The sequence below is a fragment of the Podarcis vaucheri genome (genome assembly GCF_965113315.1).
Source record: "Podarcis vaucheri genome assembly, chromosome: 14".
Lineage (NCBI taxonomy): Eukaryota > Metazoa > Chordata > Lepidosauria > Squamata > Lacertidae > Podarcis > Podarcis vaucheri.
The window spans coordinates 5,574,366-5,593,557 of record NC_138752.1 but is presented as its reverse complement, the minus strand read 5'-3'; the positions used below and the strand labels follow the sequence as shown (position 1 = coordinate 5,593,557).

The 19,192-nt window shown below is 45.4% G+C and overlaps 1 protein-coding gene across 1 annotated transcript in view; it reads left to right on the top strand.

Annotated features, from left to right (window-relative positions):
• Nucleotides 1-19,192, top strand: part of CA12 (carbonic anhydrase 12) — a 35,211-nt gene that overhangs the window by 10,584 nt on the left and 5,435 nt on the right. Inside the window, exons 5-9 of the mRNA XM_082199009.1 lie at nt 1,694-1,789; nt 2,738-2,801; nt 3,795-3,952; nt 6,449-6,575; nt 16,714-16,801. Coding sequence (XP_082055135.1) covers nt 1,694-1,789; nt 2,738-2,801; nt 3,795-3,952; nt 6,449-6,575; nt 16,714-16,801 — 533 coding nt within the window. The remainder of the gene's footprint in view (nt 1-1,693; nt 1,790-2,737; nt 2,802-3,794; nt 3,953-6,448; nt 6,576-16,713; nt 16,802-19,192) is intronic.

Here is a 19,192-nt window from a genome sequence, read left to right as displayed (position 1 = left end):
CCGGCATGACCAAAGATCAGGAATGATGGGAGTTGTAATCACCAATATCTGGCAAGCACCACATTGGCCACCCTGGGATGAGGGTGCTCTTAAGGACTGCTGATTGATCCAGATATGCTAATAAGTTTCGCAATCCTAGTTTAGATATTTATTCTACAGAACTGCCTGGGAGGACCAATCTGAACACAGCACCACAATCCATTCCATGCAAGGGTCAAACTAGGCTTTATTTCACCTGGGTCAAAGGCTCAGTTTGGCATGCACACCCATTCATTTGTGCACACGCATGCATACACACACACAGAGAGAGAAGCTGGAAACCTCAATGGCGCCCCTCTGGAGGCTTCACCTGGGACAAAACTCTAGCTACCCCCTCCATAGCTATGACACTGTTCTGTGGACGCCACAAGGAATTGCCATTATGTTCAGTTCCTTCAGTTCACAACCACAAAGCTGTTTCATGTCTTGCACTAATTATAAGTCTAGCAGAACACATGGATGCCTGCCATGAAGTATAATTCAAGGTCAATTACAAGGGACTGAGAGCGCAAGGCTGCAGCAATACATTTTGGTTCCTAAGGCAGAAAACCCTAATGGTGTGATGTTGGCACTCTTCCCCATCCCATATTCCTTGCTGTTAACAGGGGGCATCCAAGCTGCCCAGAAGCTGTCCCACATAAGCCACCTAATTAAAATACCATATTCTTGGTGGACTGTACCCATCAGACAGATTTCCCCCGTATTCCATTCTGCCACTTCTGTAGTTAATGCTGTAATTCTGATGGTCTGTTACGGAGATAGGGGACCTTTTCTGACTGGTGGGCCAGATCTTACTCTCTCCTCCGCCAGCGGGCCAGATTTGACAAGCAGGCAAGGCTGTCCACATGTCAATCAACAGACATCACAGTGATGTCATGAGATGCTGTGCTAAAGTCCTTTGCAAGCAGCTCCACACTGCTCCGTAAACCTCTGAAAATCAGTTTTTGGAGGTTCAAAGAGCGACTCTGGGAGGGGAAAGTGGTTTACATTGAATAGAAACCACTTTCCCCTCCTTGAGCAAGACACACTCCCACCACACATCAGATGAAGGGGAGGGGAGCACATCTGGTTTCTGCAAAGGAATAATCTGTTGCTCGTTGTTCTTTTGAAGCCTCATATCTACCACTACCTGCCAAATGGGGAAGCCTGGTGGGCCAAGTCAAGCCCCCAGGCCCCAAATTCTGCACCTGTGTTCTATTATAACAAGGCCAGACCTGGGGGTGTGTAAAATCCAACATGCTGGTGCATTCAGGCATATATATATAGTCAGTTTTCCTAATCAGGCAACTTATATTGCAGTAAGGCATCCAGTAAATCAGGTTATCTTTTGCAAGCTTTGTAAATTTGTTAAGCCCAGGGGCAGAGCTACCTGCCCCGGCATCCGGAGCAGCGCTGGGGCAGGGCTAGCTGCCCATGCAGTGAGCATCCCTAGCTGCCTGCTGCGAGTGTGTGTGTGGGGGTGCCGCTAGCTGCCTGTGGCAGCATCGTCTCTAATAGCCCGCCGCCCGCACAGTGAGGGTGGGGTGGGGGTGGCGCAGTGATGTCACCCGCCCTCACGGCTGACACCCGATGCACACCGCACCCCCCCACCTGCCTTCCTCCACCAGTGGTTAAGCCTTTAGTTGGTGTTTGCCATTTTATTCCCCCTCTGTAGCTCCACATCGTACATTACAACTCTGACAAATATCTGGACGTGAACTCAGCAATGGACAAATCAGATGGACTGGCAGTCTTGGCAATCCTGATTGAGGTAAGCGGCTCTTTACCTCAAAAGTGTCCAAAACTAAAGTCCACCCAGAGGTTTAATATAATAGGGTCTTATCTGGCTCTTGGGAGTTGATGATTCTATCCAGGTTCCAAGCTTGTCCCAGAGCTAGAGAAGCTTTGGCCCTCCAGTTGTTGTTGGACTCCAACTCCCATCAGCCCCTGCCACACTTGCCAATCCTCAGCAATCGCAGAAGTTGTAGCCCATCAACATCTGGAGGGCCACATGTTCCCCACCCCTGCTCCAGACACAGGGAAAAGGAGGAGACAAGGCTCTTTTGATTGCCTGCCCTTGTGGATGAAGGATTGCTGCCCTGTTAAAAGCTGTTTCATACATATTACAATGCAAACAACATTATCTCCCTCCCCAAAGTATGCTTTGGTCACCAAATATGTTTGGGGTTGCTTTTCCAGTGCTATTTTGCTAATGGTTTAGTGAACTATAATCATGGCTATTAAGTATTTTAGAATGTGGTTGAAGAAATCACTCACCACCAAATGCCATTATTCTAATGAGAGCAGCTCTGGGGTTATTGAAACACAAATGTATTTGTGCCCTGAAAAGAAATGACCTCAGCCCACTAAATCTGTGGCTAGGCTTATATCGCCAACAAATGATGGTGTAAACTGAAACAACAAGGTCAGACCAAAACATTCGGGTGCCCAAAACATCCACATGGTCTTCCCTACTGAGTAAACATGGGGAAACAATCCATCCAAAGCTCTCCTGTGCAAGTTCCATTGAAGTGGATGGGAGCTGTGCTACTGTGTTCTTGCGCAGGAGACCTTTCTGGTGGATTTTGCCCCTTGTTGGGCTCTCCTCTTTCCATTACCATTAATGGTGCCTAATAAAGATCTGCAAGTACTTGCTGAACCTAAAACTACGCAGAATTATAATGGCTTAGAAAATAAATCTTCTCCTTTTTTGTTACAGACAGGCGCATTCAATCCATCGTTCGAAAAGATCTTCAGTCATTTTCAGAATGTGAAATACAAAGGTAGGAAAGAGGATTTCAACTGGAATTTTGCATCCCTAAGCAGTCAAATCAGAAGACTTTGTCAATTTAGGATGTACTTGCAGTGCAGGTTAATTCATTAGAGATCGGTGTGAGGTTGGTTTGCTGTAAGGTAAAGGTAAAGGGACCCCTGACCATTAGGTCCAGTCGTGACCGACTCTGGGGTTGCGGCGCTCATCTCGCTTTATTAGCCAAGGGAGCCGGTGTACAGCTTCCGGGTCATGTGGCCAGCATGACTAATCTGTTTCTGGCGAAGAGCAGCGCATGGAAACGCCGTTTCCCTTCCCGCTGGAGCGGTACCTATTTATCTACTTGCACTTTGACGTGCTTTCGAACTGCTAGGTTGGCAGGAGCAGGGACCGAACAACAGGAGCTCACCCCGTCACAGGGATTCGAACCGCCAACCTTCTGATCGGCAAGTCCTGGGTTCTATGGTTTAACCCACAGCGCCACCCTTGGTTTGCTGTATGTGGTACTGAATTGTTTATAAGCAAGTGATAACCCAAAGCAGCATAAACAAAATATTAAAAAGCAGCATAACAAAATACATTCTGCTTGTTTTATCCATCGATACCATTGTCGTGCACCCACCCTGTTGTCTGCCTCACTGTCATCTCCCCACCCCTGACCTAGACAAGTTAGCTAACCTGCGGTTGAGCATGTGTCATGATGACAATACTGGATTACTTTGTTGCTCAGCAAAGTGTGTGTTTTGCAGCAGCCAGCCACGCTGATTGGCTGTCATAGCTGTGACCTTTAGAGCAGAACACTTTGCTTCTCTAGCTAGATGCACAGCATCAGGGGGACTGACTGGTGAAAGTGCTCATTCTGTTGCATGCACAAATGAAACCTCCTTATCTGGAATAATGGAAAAGAGGGCAAAATAAAGAATTAAGGAAATGCTGCATCCAAAAATATGCTGAGAGTTGGGCTGGCAAGAATATAGTTATTTTAAAAAAGGGTGATCTTTTTCAGATCAGGAAGCCTTCATCCCAGGTTTCAATGTCCAAGATTTGCTCCCAGACAGACTGGATGAATATTACCGCTATGAAGGGTCCCTGACCACACCTCCTTGCTACCCAAGTGTTCTTTGGACGGTTTTTCGAAAGCCAGTACAAATTTCAGAGAAACAGGCAAGTGTCTATAAAACATAGGTTCTCAGTTAAAGTTGGTAATCTTGCCAGTAATTGTGCATGAAGTGTATACATGCCTTCTGAGAGAGCCAGTGTGGTGTAGTGGTTAAGATTGGTGGACTCGTAATCTGGTGAACCGGGTTTGATTCCCTGCTCCTCCACATGCAGCTGCTGGGTGACCTTGGGCTGGTCACACTTCTCTGAAGTCTCTCAGCCTCACTCACCTCACAGAGTGTTTGTTGTGGGGGAGGAAGGGAAAGGAGATTGTTAGCCGCTTTGAGACTCCATCAGGTAGTGATAAAGCGGGATATCAAATCCAAACTACCACTACTACTACTACTACTACTACTCTTCTTCTTCTTCTTCTTCTTCTTCTTCTTCTTCTTCTTCTTCTTCTTCTTCTTCTTCTCCTCCTTCTCCTTCTTCTTCTTCTTCTTCTTCTTCTTCTTCTTCTTCTTCTTCTTCTTCTTCTTCTTCTTCTTCTTCTTCGTTTCCCACCTACTTACACCTTTATGGAAGCTGTGCACAGGCTAGACTCCTATCTACCGTCTTAGCTTTACTGTGTTGGATTCAAACTGAAGATTAAGACTGAACTTCCGCCTTAGTGTTTGAGACATGGAAAACACAGACAGGGCTAATTTATTTGACCCAATGTGAAAAATGAAATGAAATTGTTCTGTCATCAGTGTGTCCAGGGCTGTGCAAGCAATCAGTGGACAATATGAGAGTTGCAACCCAAGAGATCTTGGGGCACATTTAAGAAACTTGGGCAAGACCAGAATGTGTGCTGAATGTAGTGAAATGGTTGTCCACACATTCCATCACAGGCCTAGTATCCTCTGCAAAATCAAACCAAACCACCTGAAGGATAAACAGTAATGTACTAAATTGCAATCCAGGCAATGCACTCAGCAGTGGAGTGGCACAGCATGGGGGAGGGCCGTGGCCCCAGGCACATTTTTTTAGGGGGTGCAATGAGGTGCCCCTTCTCCTTAGGGCTGCCCCTGGGCTAGCCGAGAGGGAGTGGAAGGGCACAGCTGTGGGCAGGCCTGACTTGGGGCGGAAGCAGCAGAGAGGAGAGGCAGCGGCAGCTTCACCGCCCCTCTCCCTCACTGAGTTGGCATCTGGCGGGTGAGTGCAGCCCCCACCTGGCTGACTGGAAGGGTGCACACCTCCCCTCTGCCTCCTCCTCATGGTGCCCTCCAAGCCCTGCCCCCCCCCCCGGGCACATGCACACTGGGCACTGGGAAGGCATGATCTGTCGCTGTCACTCAACCACATTAGAACACCCACATTTGATCTGGGTTGACATTTTTTTAAAAGCTGTCAAGCCTGAATACAAGCCCCATATGTGGCTACTTGAAACAGCCCTAATCAAACATACTAAGAGAGCAAATTCTCCTTAATTGTGGGGGTATCCAGGTCTCTTCAAAGTGGGAGGGGGCATGTGCCTCTGGCTTAGTCAAGTCTGCTGTGGCAGCTGCTTTACAGAACCTAAGAAGAGCCTGCTCGATCAGGCCAATGGGCCGTCTAGTTCAGCATCCTGTTCTCATTGTGGCCACCCAGGTGCCTGTGGAAAACCCTGGAGCAGGATCTGAGCGCAGGAGCCCTCTCCCTTCCTGAGGTTTCCAGCTTTCCACAGTGCCTACTTTCCATCTGGAAATCATACTGCCATTTCCACATTTTCCTTCTGTTACACAGTTTGCACGTTAAGAGAACAGGTGAGGTCCCTGTAGACTGGAGGTGGGCAGATGTTGTCCCCATCTTCAAAAAGGGCAAAAAGTAGACCCAGGTAACTACCGACTGGTGAACTTGGCATCGATACTAGGGAAGGTCCTAGAACAGATAATTCAACAGTTTGTCTGTGAGCACCTAAAAAAGGATGCTGTGATTACTAAGACCCAGGATAGGTTTCTCAAAAATAAGTCATTTCTTTTCTGATGGAATTACAAACTTGATGAATCAGGGAAATGCTGTGGACATAGAGTATCTTGATTTCAGTAAGGTTTTTGACAAAGTCCCCCATGATATTCTTGCAAGGAAGCTAGTAAAATGTGGGTTGAATGAGTTAACTGGGTAGATTTGTAGCTGGTTGGTGGACTGAACCCAAAGAGTACTCATTAATGGTTCCTCATCATCCTGGGGAAAAGTGACAAGTGGGGTACTGCAGGGTTCTGCCCTGAGCCCATTGTTGTTCAACATCTTTATAAACAACTTGGATGAGGGACTTGAGGGATGCTCATCCATTTTGCAGATGACACTAAACTAGGAGGGGTACAGAAGACAGAATCAGAATTCCAAGTGACTTTAACAGATTGGCGAATTCAGTCGCTTGAATTTTGACTAGTACTGTAGAATCAATACATCCCAGCTACAGAAACATTAAAGCTATATACTGGGAGAAATGTCTCAACTGTAATAAGGACTGGTGATGGAAGGAAAGCATGCTTTTCCTGCCACTCTGATATCATTAAAACTGTTGTGCTTTGCTCATAGCTGCTGGCCCTGGAAAGCACTCTGTACTGCACACAGCCTAGTGACCCTGCCCCTCTTGAAATGGTGAACAACTATAGGAGAGTCCAGGAGTTTGATGAAAGGCTGGTTTCTGTGTCCTTCCGGCAAGGTAAGCAACAGGAGATTCAAATTTCAAATTTATGCAGAGTTTAGAGTTTTATAAATTGCACCAGAGACACTCCCAAGCCAAGAACAGTTCGTTGGGTGTGCAGCATTTCCCCTTAACATGATATGAAATGGGGTGTCATCAAATACAGTTTTGTTTGCTTATCTTGCCTTCTGTTGAGGCAGCCCAACTGTATTTCTTAAAAGCCTAAAGTTGCAACAAGCACCAGCAAGTGGATGTGTTGAACCAAAGGTGAGGTGAGCTTTGCTGGCACCAGCTGAATCCTCAAGATAACCTTAGGTGTGGTGGAGATCATGGCCACCTGTGGGCTGCTCTGCTGTATAAAAAGCATTTGTGCCACTGCCTGGGTGCGGACAAGCCATCTCCTTGTTGTGGAGTTTGTCCCACAGAGTGCTGGAAGCAGGGGCTGTGAGTTTGCTTTTTCTTTAAGTAAACCTGGCGGTGTGGAGAGCTTTCTTTGGGAACCTGAGTATCTGGGTCCCTGTGAGCCCTCCTCTGGCTCCGCAGGATATAACAGCAGACAAAGGTATTTTGCTGTCTGATGATCTGCATCTAAAAGGAACCACAACTTTGCATTGCAGGAAGACACTTTCTGGGGAGTTTCAAAGGATCCGATGAAGCCATTCAGGAGAATGAGTTTGACACGTAATAAAAAGACTCATAACGCTGGATTGATTTAAAAAACCCACCGTCATGAGTGGAAAAATTAGCCATCTGACTGAAGTGAAATGTGAGGCAAAAATAATTGGCTGAAGATTATTATATGGTTCTAAATTATTGGCAAATCAATGCAACAATGACCTCTGTCAAAAAGGAAAGGGGGGGGGGAGCCTTGTATTTTACTGTGGATCAGCAATGTTTTTTATTACTGTCACAGGGCTTCTTTTCTGCAAACTGAACTGCAAACTTTGTTGCTTTACAGCAAAGAAAGTATACATAATGCAGTCTTATGCATGTTTACTTTCAAATAAGCCACTGTTTCGAAAGGAGCTTATTCTGTTAATTCTGCATAGAATTGCAGCTGTAGCTTCCTGCAACTGTATAAACAACTCAGGAGGGATTCTCCACTAGATTTCTGAAGAGGTCTGAAATTGTAGTATTCTAAAATCATATGGGGAAACCCCAAACTTTATTTATTATTTATATAGCACTGACAGGGTAAACAGCAGTTAAATGCTCCAATACAACTTTTACAGAATATTTATTGAGATTATACAAAAAATTACACATAAAGAAAAAACAAACAAAAACTAACAAACACAAGCTAACAAAAAAGTTGACAAAAAGGCAACCTAGAAAGAAGGGAAAAAAGGAAATAGGGGGAAAAAGAAAAAAAGGGAAAAAAGATATTTTTTAAAAGGATAAATCCATTTTTCAGCATCTTTGATCTCATTTGCTTATTTCCTTGACCTCCTCACACCTCCCCTTTTGTATTCCCGTTTTCCAAGTCTTTTCAGCAAATCCTTACCCTCTTTCATTTGACTTTGCTCTATACTTAACCTATTATAACTATACATTTTCATCCGTATAACTATATATATTTACCTATTCTTATTAACCTTATTACCAAAACCACTTCTTTTCAGTCCAACATCATTTTAACATTCATTAATTTTACAGTATTTCTGCAGATAGTCTTTAAATTTCTTCCAATCTTCCTCCACCATTTCTTCTCCCTGGTCTCGGATTTTGCCAGTCATTTCGCTCCAATACAACTTTTACATGGAGCATGAACCAAGCAGCTGGCAGAAGACTTCCTGCGCAAGGTGCACCAGAGAGCACTTTCAGGGATATGTGCTTGCCTTATGCCACCCCTGTCTTTAAGCCTGTGCTGTGCTGGCAGGCTGGACCTCTTTGTCTGCCCATCTGCTATTCAACTAGGGCATGTAACATATAAACTAAGCTGTAGTTTATACAGCTGACCCTCCTAAAGACAGGAAAGAAGGAAGAAAGAGATATGGGGAGATTTCTTTTCGCAACCCAGGATATTTCATGGGCCTTCAAACTTGTATATCGTGAAAGCTACATTTCATTTATCCTTTGCACTTAACTAGACCAACCAAGCACTAGGGTATCTATAAAATGTTGTGGGAGTTTTTTAAGTGCTTTGCTCAAAATTGTTAATTTCTTTGAAAGTTCATATCTGGGATGCAGAATAAATCAAGTGCATAATGTGGCAACTTTGGTGGGGACATAGTCAAAATCTAGGGTATCAAAATTATGGCAAGATGCAAAGGGACCAGTAGTGCCAGTCTCCCAGCTCAAAAGAAGCAAGTCCAAATCAAGTTCTCTGCTTCTATCATAAATGTTTACCAACAGCTGTTTCCTCTGGGTGGACTTCTGTAATGGCCTCCCCTTCATGGTGAGGACAATGGCCCTGTGTGTACTTGTCAATGTCGGACATGTTTGCATCAGAAAAGGAGTGTGCTGTTCTTAGATTCTTGGCTGATGCAAAGCCCATTCCCAAGCCCACAAAACACTCAAAGATGTGCTCTGATCTGTGTATAAAGAGCTAAAAATCCACTAAACTGGGAAAGCTGAGGTTGCCTCTGTTCTGTGGAACTCAATTGTGGAAGCCCTGTCAAGCATGTACACCTGTACATATACATGCATATTATACAGGTACAGAGCATCAGAATTGGTTGGAGTTCCTCATCATATGTACACACATTTACAGTCCTAAGTTTGTTGTGACATAATGTGTGAAAAGGTCCCAAATGATCTGACATGCTCAGTGTTCTGCCTTAGAAATTAACACCAATTTAAATTTGTTTGAAAAGGAAAGGCAAAAGATGGCTAATTTTTCTGTAAACAAGGTTTTTATTCTCTCCCTAAAGAAAGAAGCAGTGAGTGGTTCTTGAAATAATGAGCGTTGAGGTGGCAAATAGATTGTCTAATTTTATTATATATTGTATTTTTCAATTGGTCGCATAACAGATTTGTAATAAAGACTGCTCTAAGCTCTACCTTGTACAGAATCCTTCATTCAAAGGAGCAAAAAGAAACTGAACTTAGAAAATTAGCGTTCTTAGCATCTTAGTAGGCCATGCTGCTAGTAAAATCTAAATTCCAGGTACTATGTGTCAAAAAGGATGTTGACAAGCTCATACCCTCCATCATTTCTCAGTTGAATAGGACCATGCTATTATACATGGGCACTGTTGATGAAATACAGGGGAAGGGGCAGGGCTAGCAGAGTTGCCCCAGGGGGACTTACTTTGAAACAAACACGCATGGGTCAAAGTTTGAACTTCAAACTGTGCATGGTTCAAACTGTAAGTTCCAGCAAGTTCAAATCCAAGCATGCTCAAGTCTGAAATTGTGTACACATCTTGTCCCATTCAAGTCAGTGAGAGCACACAAAGGGATCTGCAACCCTTTCAAACAGTTAAAAGTGGGAATTTAAAACCCACAGCCTTCCAAGGAATAACACTCACAATGCTGGTTCTGACCTGCTGAATTCCTGTCTGTCATGCATCAGCTGGAGGGACAATAACTCTGCTGGGGGGGGGGAGGTGCCAGTCTATATGCTCAAGGTTACTTTTGCATATATATACATACATGATGTTGGCACACATACATATATGCCAGAAGGGAATTAACATGGGCATTGCGCCTACAGCTTAGGTACAGTGCCTGCCTCCTATCTACTCAACTCAGCTGGACCACACACACACACACACACACACACACACTCGGTCCTGAGTCTGTTGCAGCGCCGTCACACTCAAAGCCCTGTAGCACTTTAGAAGCCTAACACAAACCCTTTTTGCTACCTCAAAAGGGGCTAATTTAATTATGTCCTGCGTGAGGAAGTACTTTTGTCAAGAATCTTCCAACATTCAGCTCCATTGGATGTCTCTGCAGTATTAGAGAATCCAAACCATGCATAATTTTATACACTTCTATCATGTCCCCCTTTCCTCATGTTTTCTCTAAAGTCTAAACAATTTTTTTTTAGCCACAAATGTTGTAACTTTTCCTCACAGTGGAGTTACTGTACTCCAACCCTTTGATCATCCTGGCTACCCTTTTCTGAACCTTTTTCCAGTGGTTCAACATAGAAATAGAAATACTTTATTATCACTGTACCACTTGTTCACAGTGAGATTAAATGAGCCCCCCCCCTTTTTTCAGGTGAGGTGACCTGAACTATACACAGCATTCCAAGTGAGGTTGCATCATAGATTTGGAAAACAACATTATGCTATTGGTAGGTCAGGCTGAAAGAATGCCTTTCCAGAGGCCACGCAGTGAACTTCCTGGCTGTGGGATGTGAACCCAGCTGTCACGGTCCCAGCCTGGCTCTGTAATCTATGCTATATCCTTAAATCTTTACAATTGGCCTTCCTCACGGCATTCTATACCCCATTCTCAATTTTTAAAGCATATTCAAGAAGCATTAAAGAAAAGACAAGTGTCACCAATTCCACCAACACTGCATGGTCTATTATGAATTAATAACAATATGGCAGATCTTAATGATCATAGAAGTCTTTATCCCTATTTATTAAATTAAGAACAGTGGAAGGAAAAGGAACAGAAAACAAAGGATGAGGCAAGGGTGAAATGCTTGGCACTCGAGGGCTGGAATTTCAGAATTACTTAAAAAACACAGATATGGGATTGTCACTTTCAAATTGACCATTTGCTGTATTTTTTCTAGGTAGAATCCCAGGAGCACGGTTCTAGATTCATCTGAGATCCCACGATAGTATATTATATTTGCATAATATATATTCAATTCAACAGGAAAGCAAAAAGGCATACATACCATATTTTTTTATTTCACTTTCTAGATTAATAAATTGCATCTCTCTCTCCACAAGAGAAATTATGTTTAAAAAGCAGAGTATTGTGGTACATGACCAAGAAAAGCATTTTCTAAAATAGATGTGCATGTCTTGAAGCTGCTACATATTTTGGGGGGGTTGGTTTTGCCACAACCAGTTCACAGGGCAACCTCTCTAGAATGTAATGTGGGGGTCAATAAGTGTTTTGTGAATCCACACATTTAGCAGTGGGCATTGGAACAGGTACACCACCTAAAAGTATTTTAGATTAGCATTCAGTAAATGCATTTGTTTTAAAGTATGTATCAATTTGGCTCTGCTGAAGGTTCTTCTGAGCTTCCTGGTGGTGAAACCCTCAAAAGACTGCAGGTGGCTCTCAAGCCAGTCAAGAGCTTTTGAGAGATGTTCATTTTACACTTGTTGGACTTCTCTTTGATTTTTAACCTCTGGGGGATGCTGAAGATGCCTGCTGCAATTAATTTCAGCCTAACAGATGGAAGATAACGGAAACTCTTGAGTCTCTGGATCCAGACTCCACCTGGACAGGTAGAAATGAAAGTCCAGCAAGCAGTATGTCTAAATCCACTGCCCAGAAACAAAAGAGGCCAACACAGTATATGCTTGCAGTGGCTTGGCTGGCAGTATTTGAACACACTGTTTAGACTTTCATTTCTCTAGTACTGGTGGTTGCTGCATGAGTATTTGTGTTTGTTGTACTGATGTGACATTGTGAAGGTTGCATTTGTCAGCACTGTCTCATTACTGCCTGGGCTCTGCATGCAGTTAGTTATTTGCCTGTTCCAATATAACTCCTTTCTGTTGATGACAGGAAATGATTTGGCATATTTATATTTTTCAGCATTTGGATTCATAGCAGGTGACCTTGGGGCTACCTATTTCCATTCAAATCTGTGCTCATATCATGCTTCAGCACAAAAATATCTTTCTTCCAACCAGTCCTCTTGATAGTTATTGCCTGTACGAGAGCACTCAGGATTGATCACATATGGAGTACCTGCAAAGTATTATTAAGTCTTGACAAACAATTTCATACATGTTCATCAACTGGCTTAAAGTTTCAATTTCCTCTGTACAATTTAGAAATTGGAATATCCTGTTGTCCAGACATGAGTAACGTCTGCCATTCCTAATTCCTGATCCTCAATATAAAAGTGACTTATTGGGTCACATGCATGACTTGCACACTGAAGTATACAAACCTGTTGAGAAGTGTGCATTGCACATTTGCAGGAAAATCACTTGCTGATGTCACCCTGTGCTTAGATTGCAAAGTGTAATATGCAAGTGAGGCTGCGTACACACAATATATTTAAAGCACATTCCCCACTTCTAGGACCTGTAGATTGCTAAGTGTGCTGGGAATTGTAGCTCTGGGAGATGTTAGCTACAGTTCCCAAGATTTTTGGGGTGTGTGTGTGGAGAGATGTGCTTAAAATGTATAGTGTCTGTGAAGCATCAGTTAGGAGTTAGGGAGTAGCACAAGTAGAAATGTACCGGTAATATCTGCTTCTCTCTGTCTTGCATGGAAGTGAAGTTTCAGTCTCAGTTCATTGCATTTGCTTGACTGCCTGCTTTGTCAATAGTGCCCTCTTCTAAGGTACTGGCTGTCAAACCCAACAATCTAACTTCTAATTAGCAACCTTTGTATCCTTTAATGCTTTGTGGGCAGTCACGTTTAGTTTATTATCCATGTTGTTGTTGTTTAGTCGTTTAGTCGTGTCCGACTCTTCGTGACCCCATGGACCAGAGCACGCCAGGCACTTCTGTCCTCCACTGCCTCCCGCAGTTTGATCAAACTCATGCTAGTGGCTTCAAGAACACCATCCAACCATCTCATTCTCTGTCGTCCCCTTCTCCTTGTGCCCTCCATCTTTCCCAACATCAGGGTCTTTTCCAGGGAGTCCTCTCTTCTCATGAGGTGGCCAAAGTATTGGAGCCTCAGCTTCACGATCTGTCCTTCCAGTGAGCACTCAGGGCTGATTTCCTTCAGAATGGAGAGGTTTGATCTTCTTGCAGTCCATGGGACTCTCAAGAGTCTCCTCCAGCACCATAATTCAAAAGCATCAATTCTTCGGCGATCAGCCTTCTTTATGGTCCAGCTCTCACTTCCATACATCACTACTGGGAAAACCATGGCTTTTACTATACGGACCTTTGTTGGCAAGGTGATGTCTCTGCTTTTTAAGATGTTGTCTAGGCTTGCCTTCGCCTTTCTCCCAAGGAGCAGGCGTCTTTTAATTTCGTGACTGCTGTCACCATCTGCACTGATCATGGAGCCCAAGAAAGTAAAATCTCTCACTGCCTCCATTTCTTCCCCATCTATTTGCCAGGAGGTGATGGGCCCAGTGGCCATGATCTTCGTTTTTTTGATGTTGAGCTTCAGACCATATTTTGCGCTCTCCTGTTTCACCCTCATTAAAAGGTTCTTTAATTCCTCTTCACTTTCTGCCATCAAGGTTGTGTCATCTGCATATCTGAGGTTGTTGATATTTCTTCCGGCAATCTTAATTCCGGCTTGGGATTCATCCAGCCCAGCCTTTCGCATGATGAATTCTGCATATAAGTTAAATAAGCAGGGAGACAATATACAGCCTTGCCGTACTCCTTTCCCAATTTGGAACCAATCAGTTGTTCCATATCCAGTTCTAACTGTAGCTTCTTGTCCCACATAGAGATTTCGCAGGAGACAGATGAGGTGATCAGGCACTCCCATTTCTTTAAGAACTTGCCATAGTTTGCTGTGGTCAACACAGTCAAAGGCTTTTGCATAGTCAATGAAGCAGAAGTAGATGTCTTTCTGGAACTCTCTAGCTTTCTCCATAATCCAGCGCATGTTTGCAATTTGGTCTCTGGTTCCTCTGCCTCTTCTAAATCCAGCTTGCACTTCTGGGAGTTCTCGGTCCACATACTGCTTGAGCCTTCCTTGTAGAATTTTAAGCATAACCTTGCTAGCATGTGAAATGAGTGAAATTGTGCGGTAGTTGGAGCATTCTTTGGCACTGCCTTTCTTTGGGATTGGGATGTAGACTGATCTTCTCCAATCCTCTGGCCACTGCTGAGTTTTCCAAACTTGCTGGCATATTGAGTGTAGCACCTTAACAGCATCATCTTTTAAAATTTTAAACAATTCAGCTGGAATACCATCACTTCCACTGGCCTTGTTATTTGCAGTGCTTTCTAAGGCCCATTTGACTTCACTCTCCAGGATGTCTGGCTCAAGGTCAGCAACCACACTACCTGGGGTGTACGAGACATCCATATCTTTCTGGTATAATTCCTCTGTGTATTCTTGCCACCTCTTCTTGATGTCTTCTGCTTCAGTTAGATCTTTACCACTTTTGTCCTTTATTATGGTAATCTTTGTACGAAATGTTCCTTTCATATTTCCGATTTTCTTGAACAGATCTCTGGTTCTTCCCATTCTGTTGCTTTCCTCTATTTCTTTGCATTGCTCGTTTAAGAAGGCCTTCTTGTCTCTCCTTGCTGTTCTTTGGAAATCTGCATTCAATTTCCTGTATCTTTCACTATCTCCCTCGCATTTTGCTTGCCTTCTCTCCCCCGCTATTTGTAAGGCCTCGTTGGACAGCCACTTTGCTTTCTTGCATTTCTTTTTCATTGGGATGGTTTTAGTTGCTGCCTCCTGTATAATGTTGCGAGCCTCCATCCATAGTTCTTCAGGCACTCTGTCCAGCAAATCTAAATCCTTAAACCTGTTCCTCACTTCCACTGTGTATTCATAAGGGATTTGGTTTAGATTGTATCTTACCTGTCCAGTGGTTTTTCCTACTTTCTTCAGTTTAAGCTTGAATTTTGCTATAAGGAGCTGATGATCTGAGCCACAGTCAGCTCCAGGTCTTGTTTTTGCTGACTGTATAGAGCTTCTCCATCTTTGGCTGCAGAGAATATAATCAATCTGATTTCGATGTTGCCCATCTGGGGATGTCCATGTGTAGAGTCGTCTCTTGTGTTGTTGGAAAAGCGTGTTTGTGATGACCAGCTTGTTCTCTTGACAGAACTCTATTAGCCTTTGCCCTGCTTCGTTTTGATCTCCAAGGCCAAACTTGCCAGTTGTTCCTTTTATCTCTTGATTCCCTACTTTAGCATTCCAATCCCCTATAATGAGCAGAACATCCTTCTTTGGTGTCACTTCGATAAGGTTTTGTAAGTCTTCATAGAACTGGTCAATTTCAGTTTCTTCAGCACCAGTAGTTGGTGCATAAACTTGGATTACTGTGATGTTAAAAGGTCTGCCTTGGATTCGTATCGAGATCATTCTATCATTTTTGAGACTGCATCCCAGTACAGCTTTCGCCACTCTTTTGTTGACTATGAGGGCCACTCCATTTCTCTTACGGGTTTCTTGCCCACAGTAGTAGATATGGTAGTCATCCGAACTGAATTCGCCCATTCCCGTCCATTTTAGCTCACTGATGCCCAGGATGTCAATATTTATTCTTGCCATCTCATTTTTGACCACATCCAACTTACCCAGGTTCATGGTTCTTACATTCCAGGTTCCTATGCAATATTTTTCTTTACAGCATTGGACTTTCCTTTCGCTTCCATGCATATCCACAACTGAGCGTCCTTTCGGCTTTGGCCCAGCCGCTTCATCAGCTCTGGATCTACTTGTACTTGTCCTCCGCTCTTCCCCAGTAGCATGTTGGACACCTTCCGACCTGAGGGGCTCATCTTCCAGTGTCATAACTTTTATATGCCTGTTGTCTTTGTCCATGGAGTTTTCTTGGCAGGGATACTGGAGTGGCTTGCCGATTCCTACTCCAGGTGGATCACGTTTGGTCAAAACTCTCCACTATGACCTGTTCATCTTGGGTGCCCTGCTCGGCGTAGTTCATAGCTTCTCTGAGTTCTTCAAGCCCCTTCGCCACGGCAAGGCAGTGATCCATGAAGGGGTTATTATCCATGGCATTTATCAAATAATGGCTGATCATTATTTTCCCTATTTTTCAAATGGGAAACTGAGGTGAGAGGCTGCCTTTGGCAGTAGAGATGGAACATACCGTCATGACTAATAGCCTTATCCTCAATGAATTTGTCTAATCCTTTTTTCTTTTCTTTTTTTGAGCCATCCAGGTTGGCAGCTATCACTATATATTGTATGGGTGAAATCCATAGTTTAACACTGCACAAAAGTACTTAACTCTGTATTCTCCTTTGAGGGCCTCAGTACAGGCTGCTAAGAGTGAAGGCAATTATAGCATCACAACAGGTTAGGGACAAGTTATTCAATTACAATGTTTTACTCATAACTGCCTGCTTTTCTCTCCTTCCTTGCCCCACCCTAGGTTTTGTCCCATTTGTTGTATTAGCCAGTAGCCTTGGCAGTATCTTCATTCTCGTGGTAGCCTTTTGGCTGATTCGAAGGAAGAAGAGGTAAGACGGTGTCAGGGGTTCAGAAGCAGAGACGCAGAGAAGGGTGGAAACAGAGAGCGAGGGGGAGGAAGCCGAAGGGAGAATGAGTGATGATGACGACCCGAGATCTCCAAGCCTAAGCAGTGAGTCAGAGGACTCCCAAAAGGGAGCCCCAGTGAGCAGAGCAAGGGGGGGATCCGGGGGGACACCCCAGGAGGAAGGGAACAGAGGAGATTCAGAGAGCAGCAGCTGGAAGTCGGGACCCACGCTCATAACTGAGGGCGGCAGCAGCTGGAAGTCGGGACCCACGCTCAAGACTGAGAGCAGCAGGGAGGAAGGTAGCCAGGCATCGGGTTCCGGAGGCTGTCAGCAGGAGGGAGGGCACGAGTCAGGGGTGGTCACGCCCTCCTCAGAGAGCGAGGCAACGGTTAAGAGGAAAGTAGAGAGTTGGGCGCGCGCGCCAAGTTCAAATGCAGCGGAAGCTGGAGCAGTAAGCAGCCCGGAGAGTGAGCCAGGTCCTAAAGCCCGCCGCAAGGAGGCAGAAGGATCAGGGGGGTCAGCGTCAGAGGAGAGTAGAAGGGAGGAGGCCCAGGGGGGCAGAAGGACCCAGAGACGTAGGGAGAGGCGAAGGAGGTGGAGCAAGGCTAGGGTATTAAGCTGGTGTGCAAGAGGCGGGGACTCAGACGGGTCTTCGCCGACCTAGAGCAGAAGGTGTAGAGCTGCACGCTGCAGTTCGGAAATGAAACCTGTAACTCAATAAAGACTCTTTTAAAGTGGACGCTGTGTGGCGTGGTCCTATGTGAGCTGGGACCTGGTAGCAGCTCTGACAGTAAGACCCGTCTCCTCAAAGCTTCAGAAACCTGAAACCTCGCAGCGGGAGCAGAAGCCGCTAGGGGAGGAAGAGGGGTGTCTGTAAGCGAGCTCACAAAGGTTAGCAAGATGACGGAAGAACAGAGGATCTCCGCGCTGCAAGAGGCAGTGACCCAGTTGTCCTCAGAGGTATTGGCTTCCAAGAAACGGGAGGAGGAGACTACAGCCGCCTACAGAGACCTACACACCAGGTTTGAAATGCTTGTTAAGCAAGGGCAACCGGGACCCAGACCGGAGGGCGTGGGATTGGCACGGAGAGCAGGAGGGCTTGTGGCTCACTTCGATGGGACTTTGCAACAGTACCCTAATTTTAGAGCAGACGTAATGTGCGCACTGCAACTGCTGGCAAAAGACTTTAGAGATGAGGAAGAGAAGGTGGGGTTCATATTGTCCCATTTGCATGGGGATGCCAAAGCCTGGCTGCGCAATTTGTGGAGGGATAAAGATCCGGCGCTTCAGAATGCAGATGCCTTTATCAAAGCGATGGATGCGTGTTTTTTGTCTACTATTGATGTGGATCTTGCCAGACGGGAGATTCATGGACTAAAACAAGGGAGGGCGAGCGTCCGGCAGTATCACGCCCGATTTTTTGCGCTGGTCAGTGCTTTAGAATGGGATCGGGATTCGCCCCCTGTCAGAGACCTCTTCTGGGAGGGTCTAAGTTCAGCGGTTAAGGATGAAATTGCAAGGGGGGAGAGGCCCCGAAGCACGCAGGAGGTGGTCCAAAGGGCGCTGACTGTGGGGGTGAGGCTGGAAGAACGTCCATGGTGCAGAGATGAAGGACGTGGAGGGCGCGAAGCAGCGAGAAGTTTCTCTTTCGTTCCGAGGGAAGCAGCGCGTGCGCAATCCACACCTCCGCCAGGAGGGGGAGGGGAACCGATGGAGGTTGGAGGTGCAAGGGCTCAGTCAGCAGCCAGAGCCCTAGCACCGGCAGCAGGGAAAGCGAAGCCTCCTAGAGGGAACAGGAAGTGTTACATCTGCGAGGATCCAGGCCATTTGGCGAAGGAGTGTCCCCGGAGGCTCCACAAGCACACTGCAGCCTCAGCAATGGTGACTGCAGCAACGCAGCAAGGAGAACCACAGCAGGGAAACGACGATGTCTGGCTGGAGACGGAGGCACTGGGGCCCAGCCAGACGCATCTGTGAAGCAGTCCCCAGCAATCTTGCAACCCACGGATCCCCTCCCACCCAAACCAGTAGTGCAGCTCACAGCATCTCTCCAGCTACCCGACGGCGTCACTATCGAAGTGCCGCTTTCTGTGGATTCTGGAAGCAACGCAGACTTTATAGCGCAGAGCTTTGTGGAGCAGCACGCTATACAGCTATTGCCTGCCACTCTGCCCCTGCAAGTCGTCACAGTGGATGGCAGAGAGTTGCTAGGGGGGCAGGTGGTGAAGCAGACGCCACCGATGGTGATGCGCCTTGGCAACCACAGGGAAGTCATCAGTTTTAATGTCACCCAACTGTCGGACACGCCCATTGTGTTGGGCATGAGTTGGCTGGACAGGCACAGTCCGACACTGGCTTGGTACCAGAGACAAC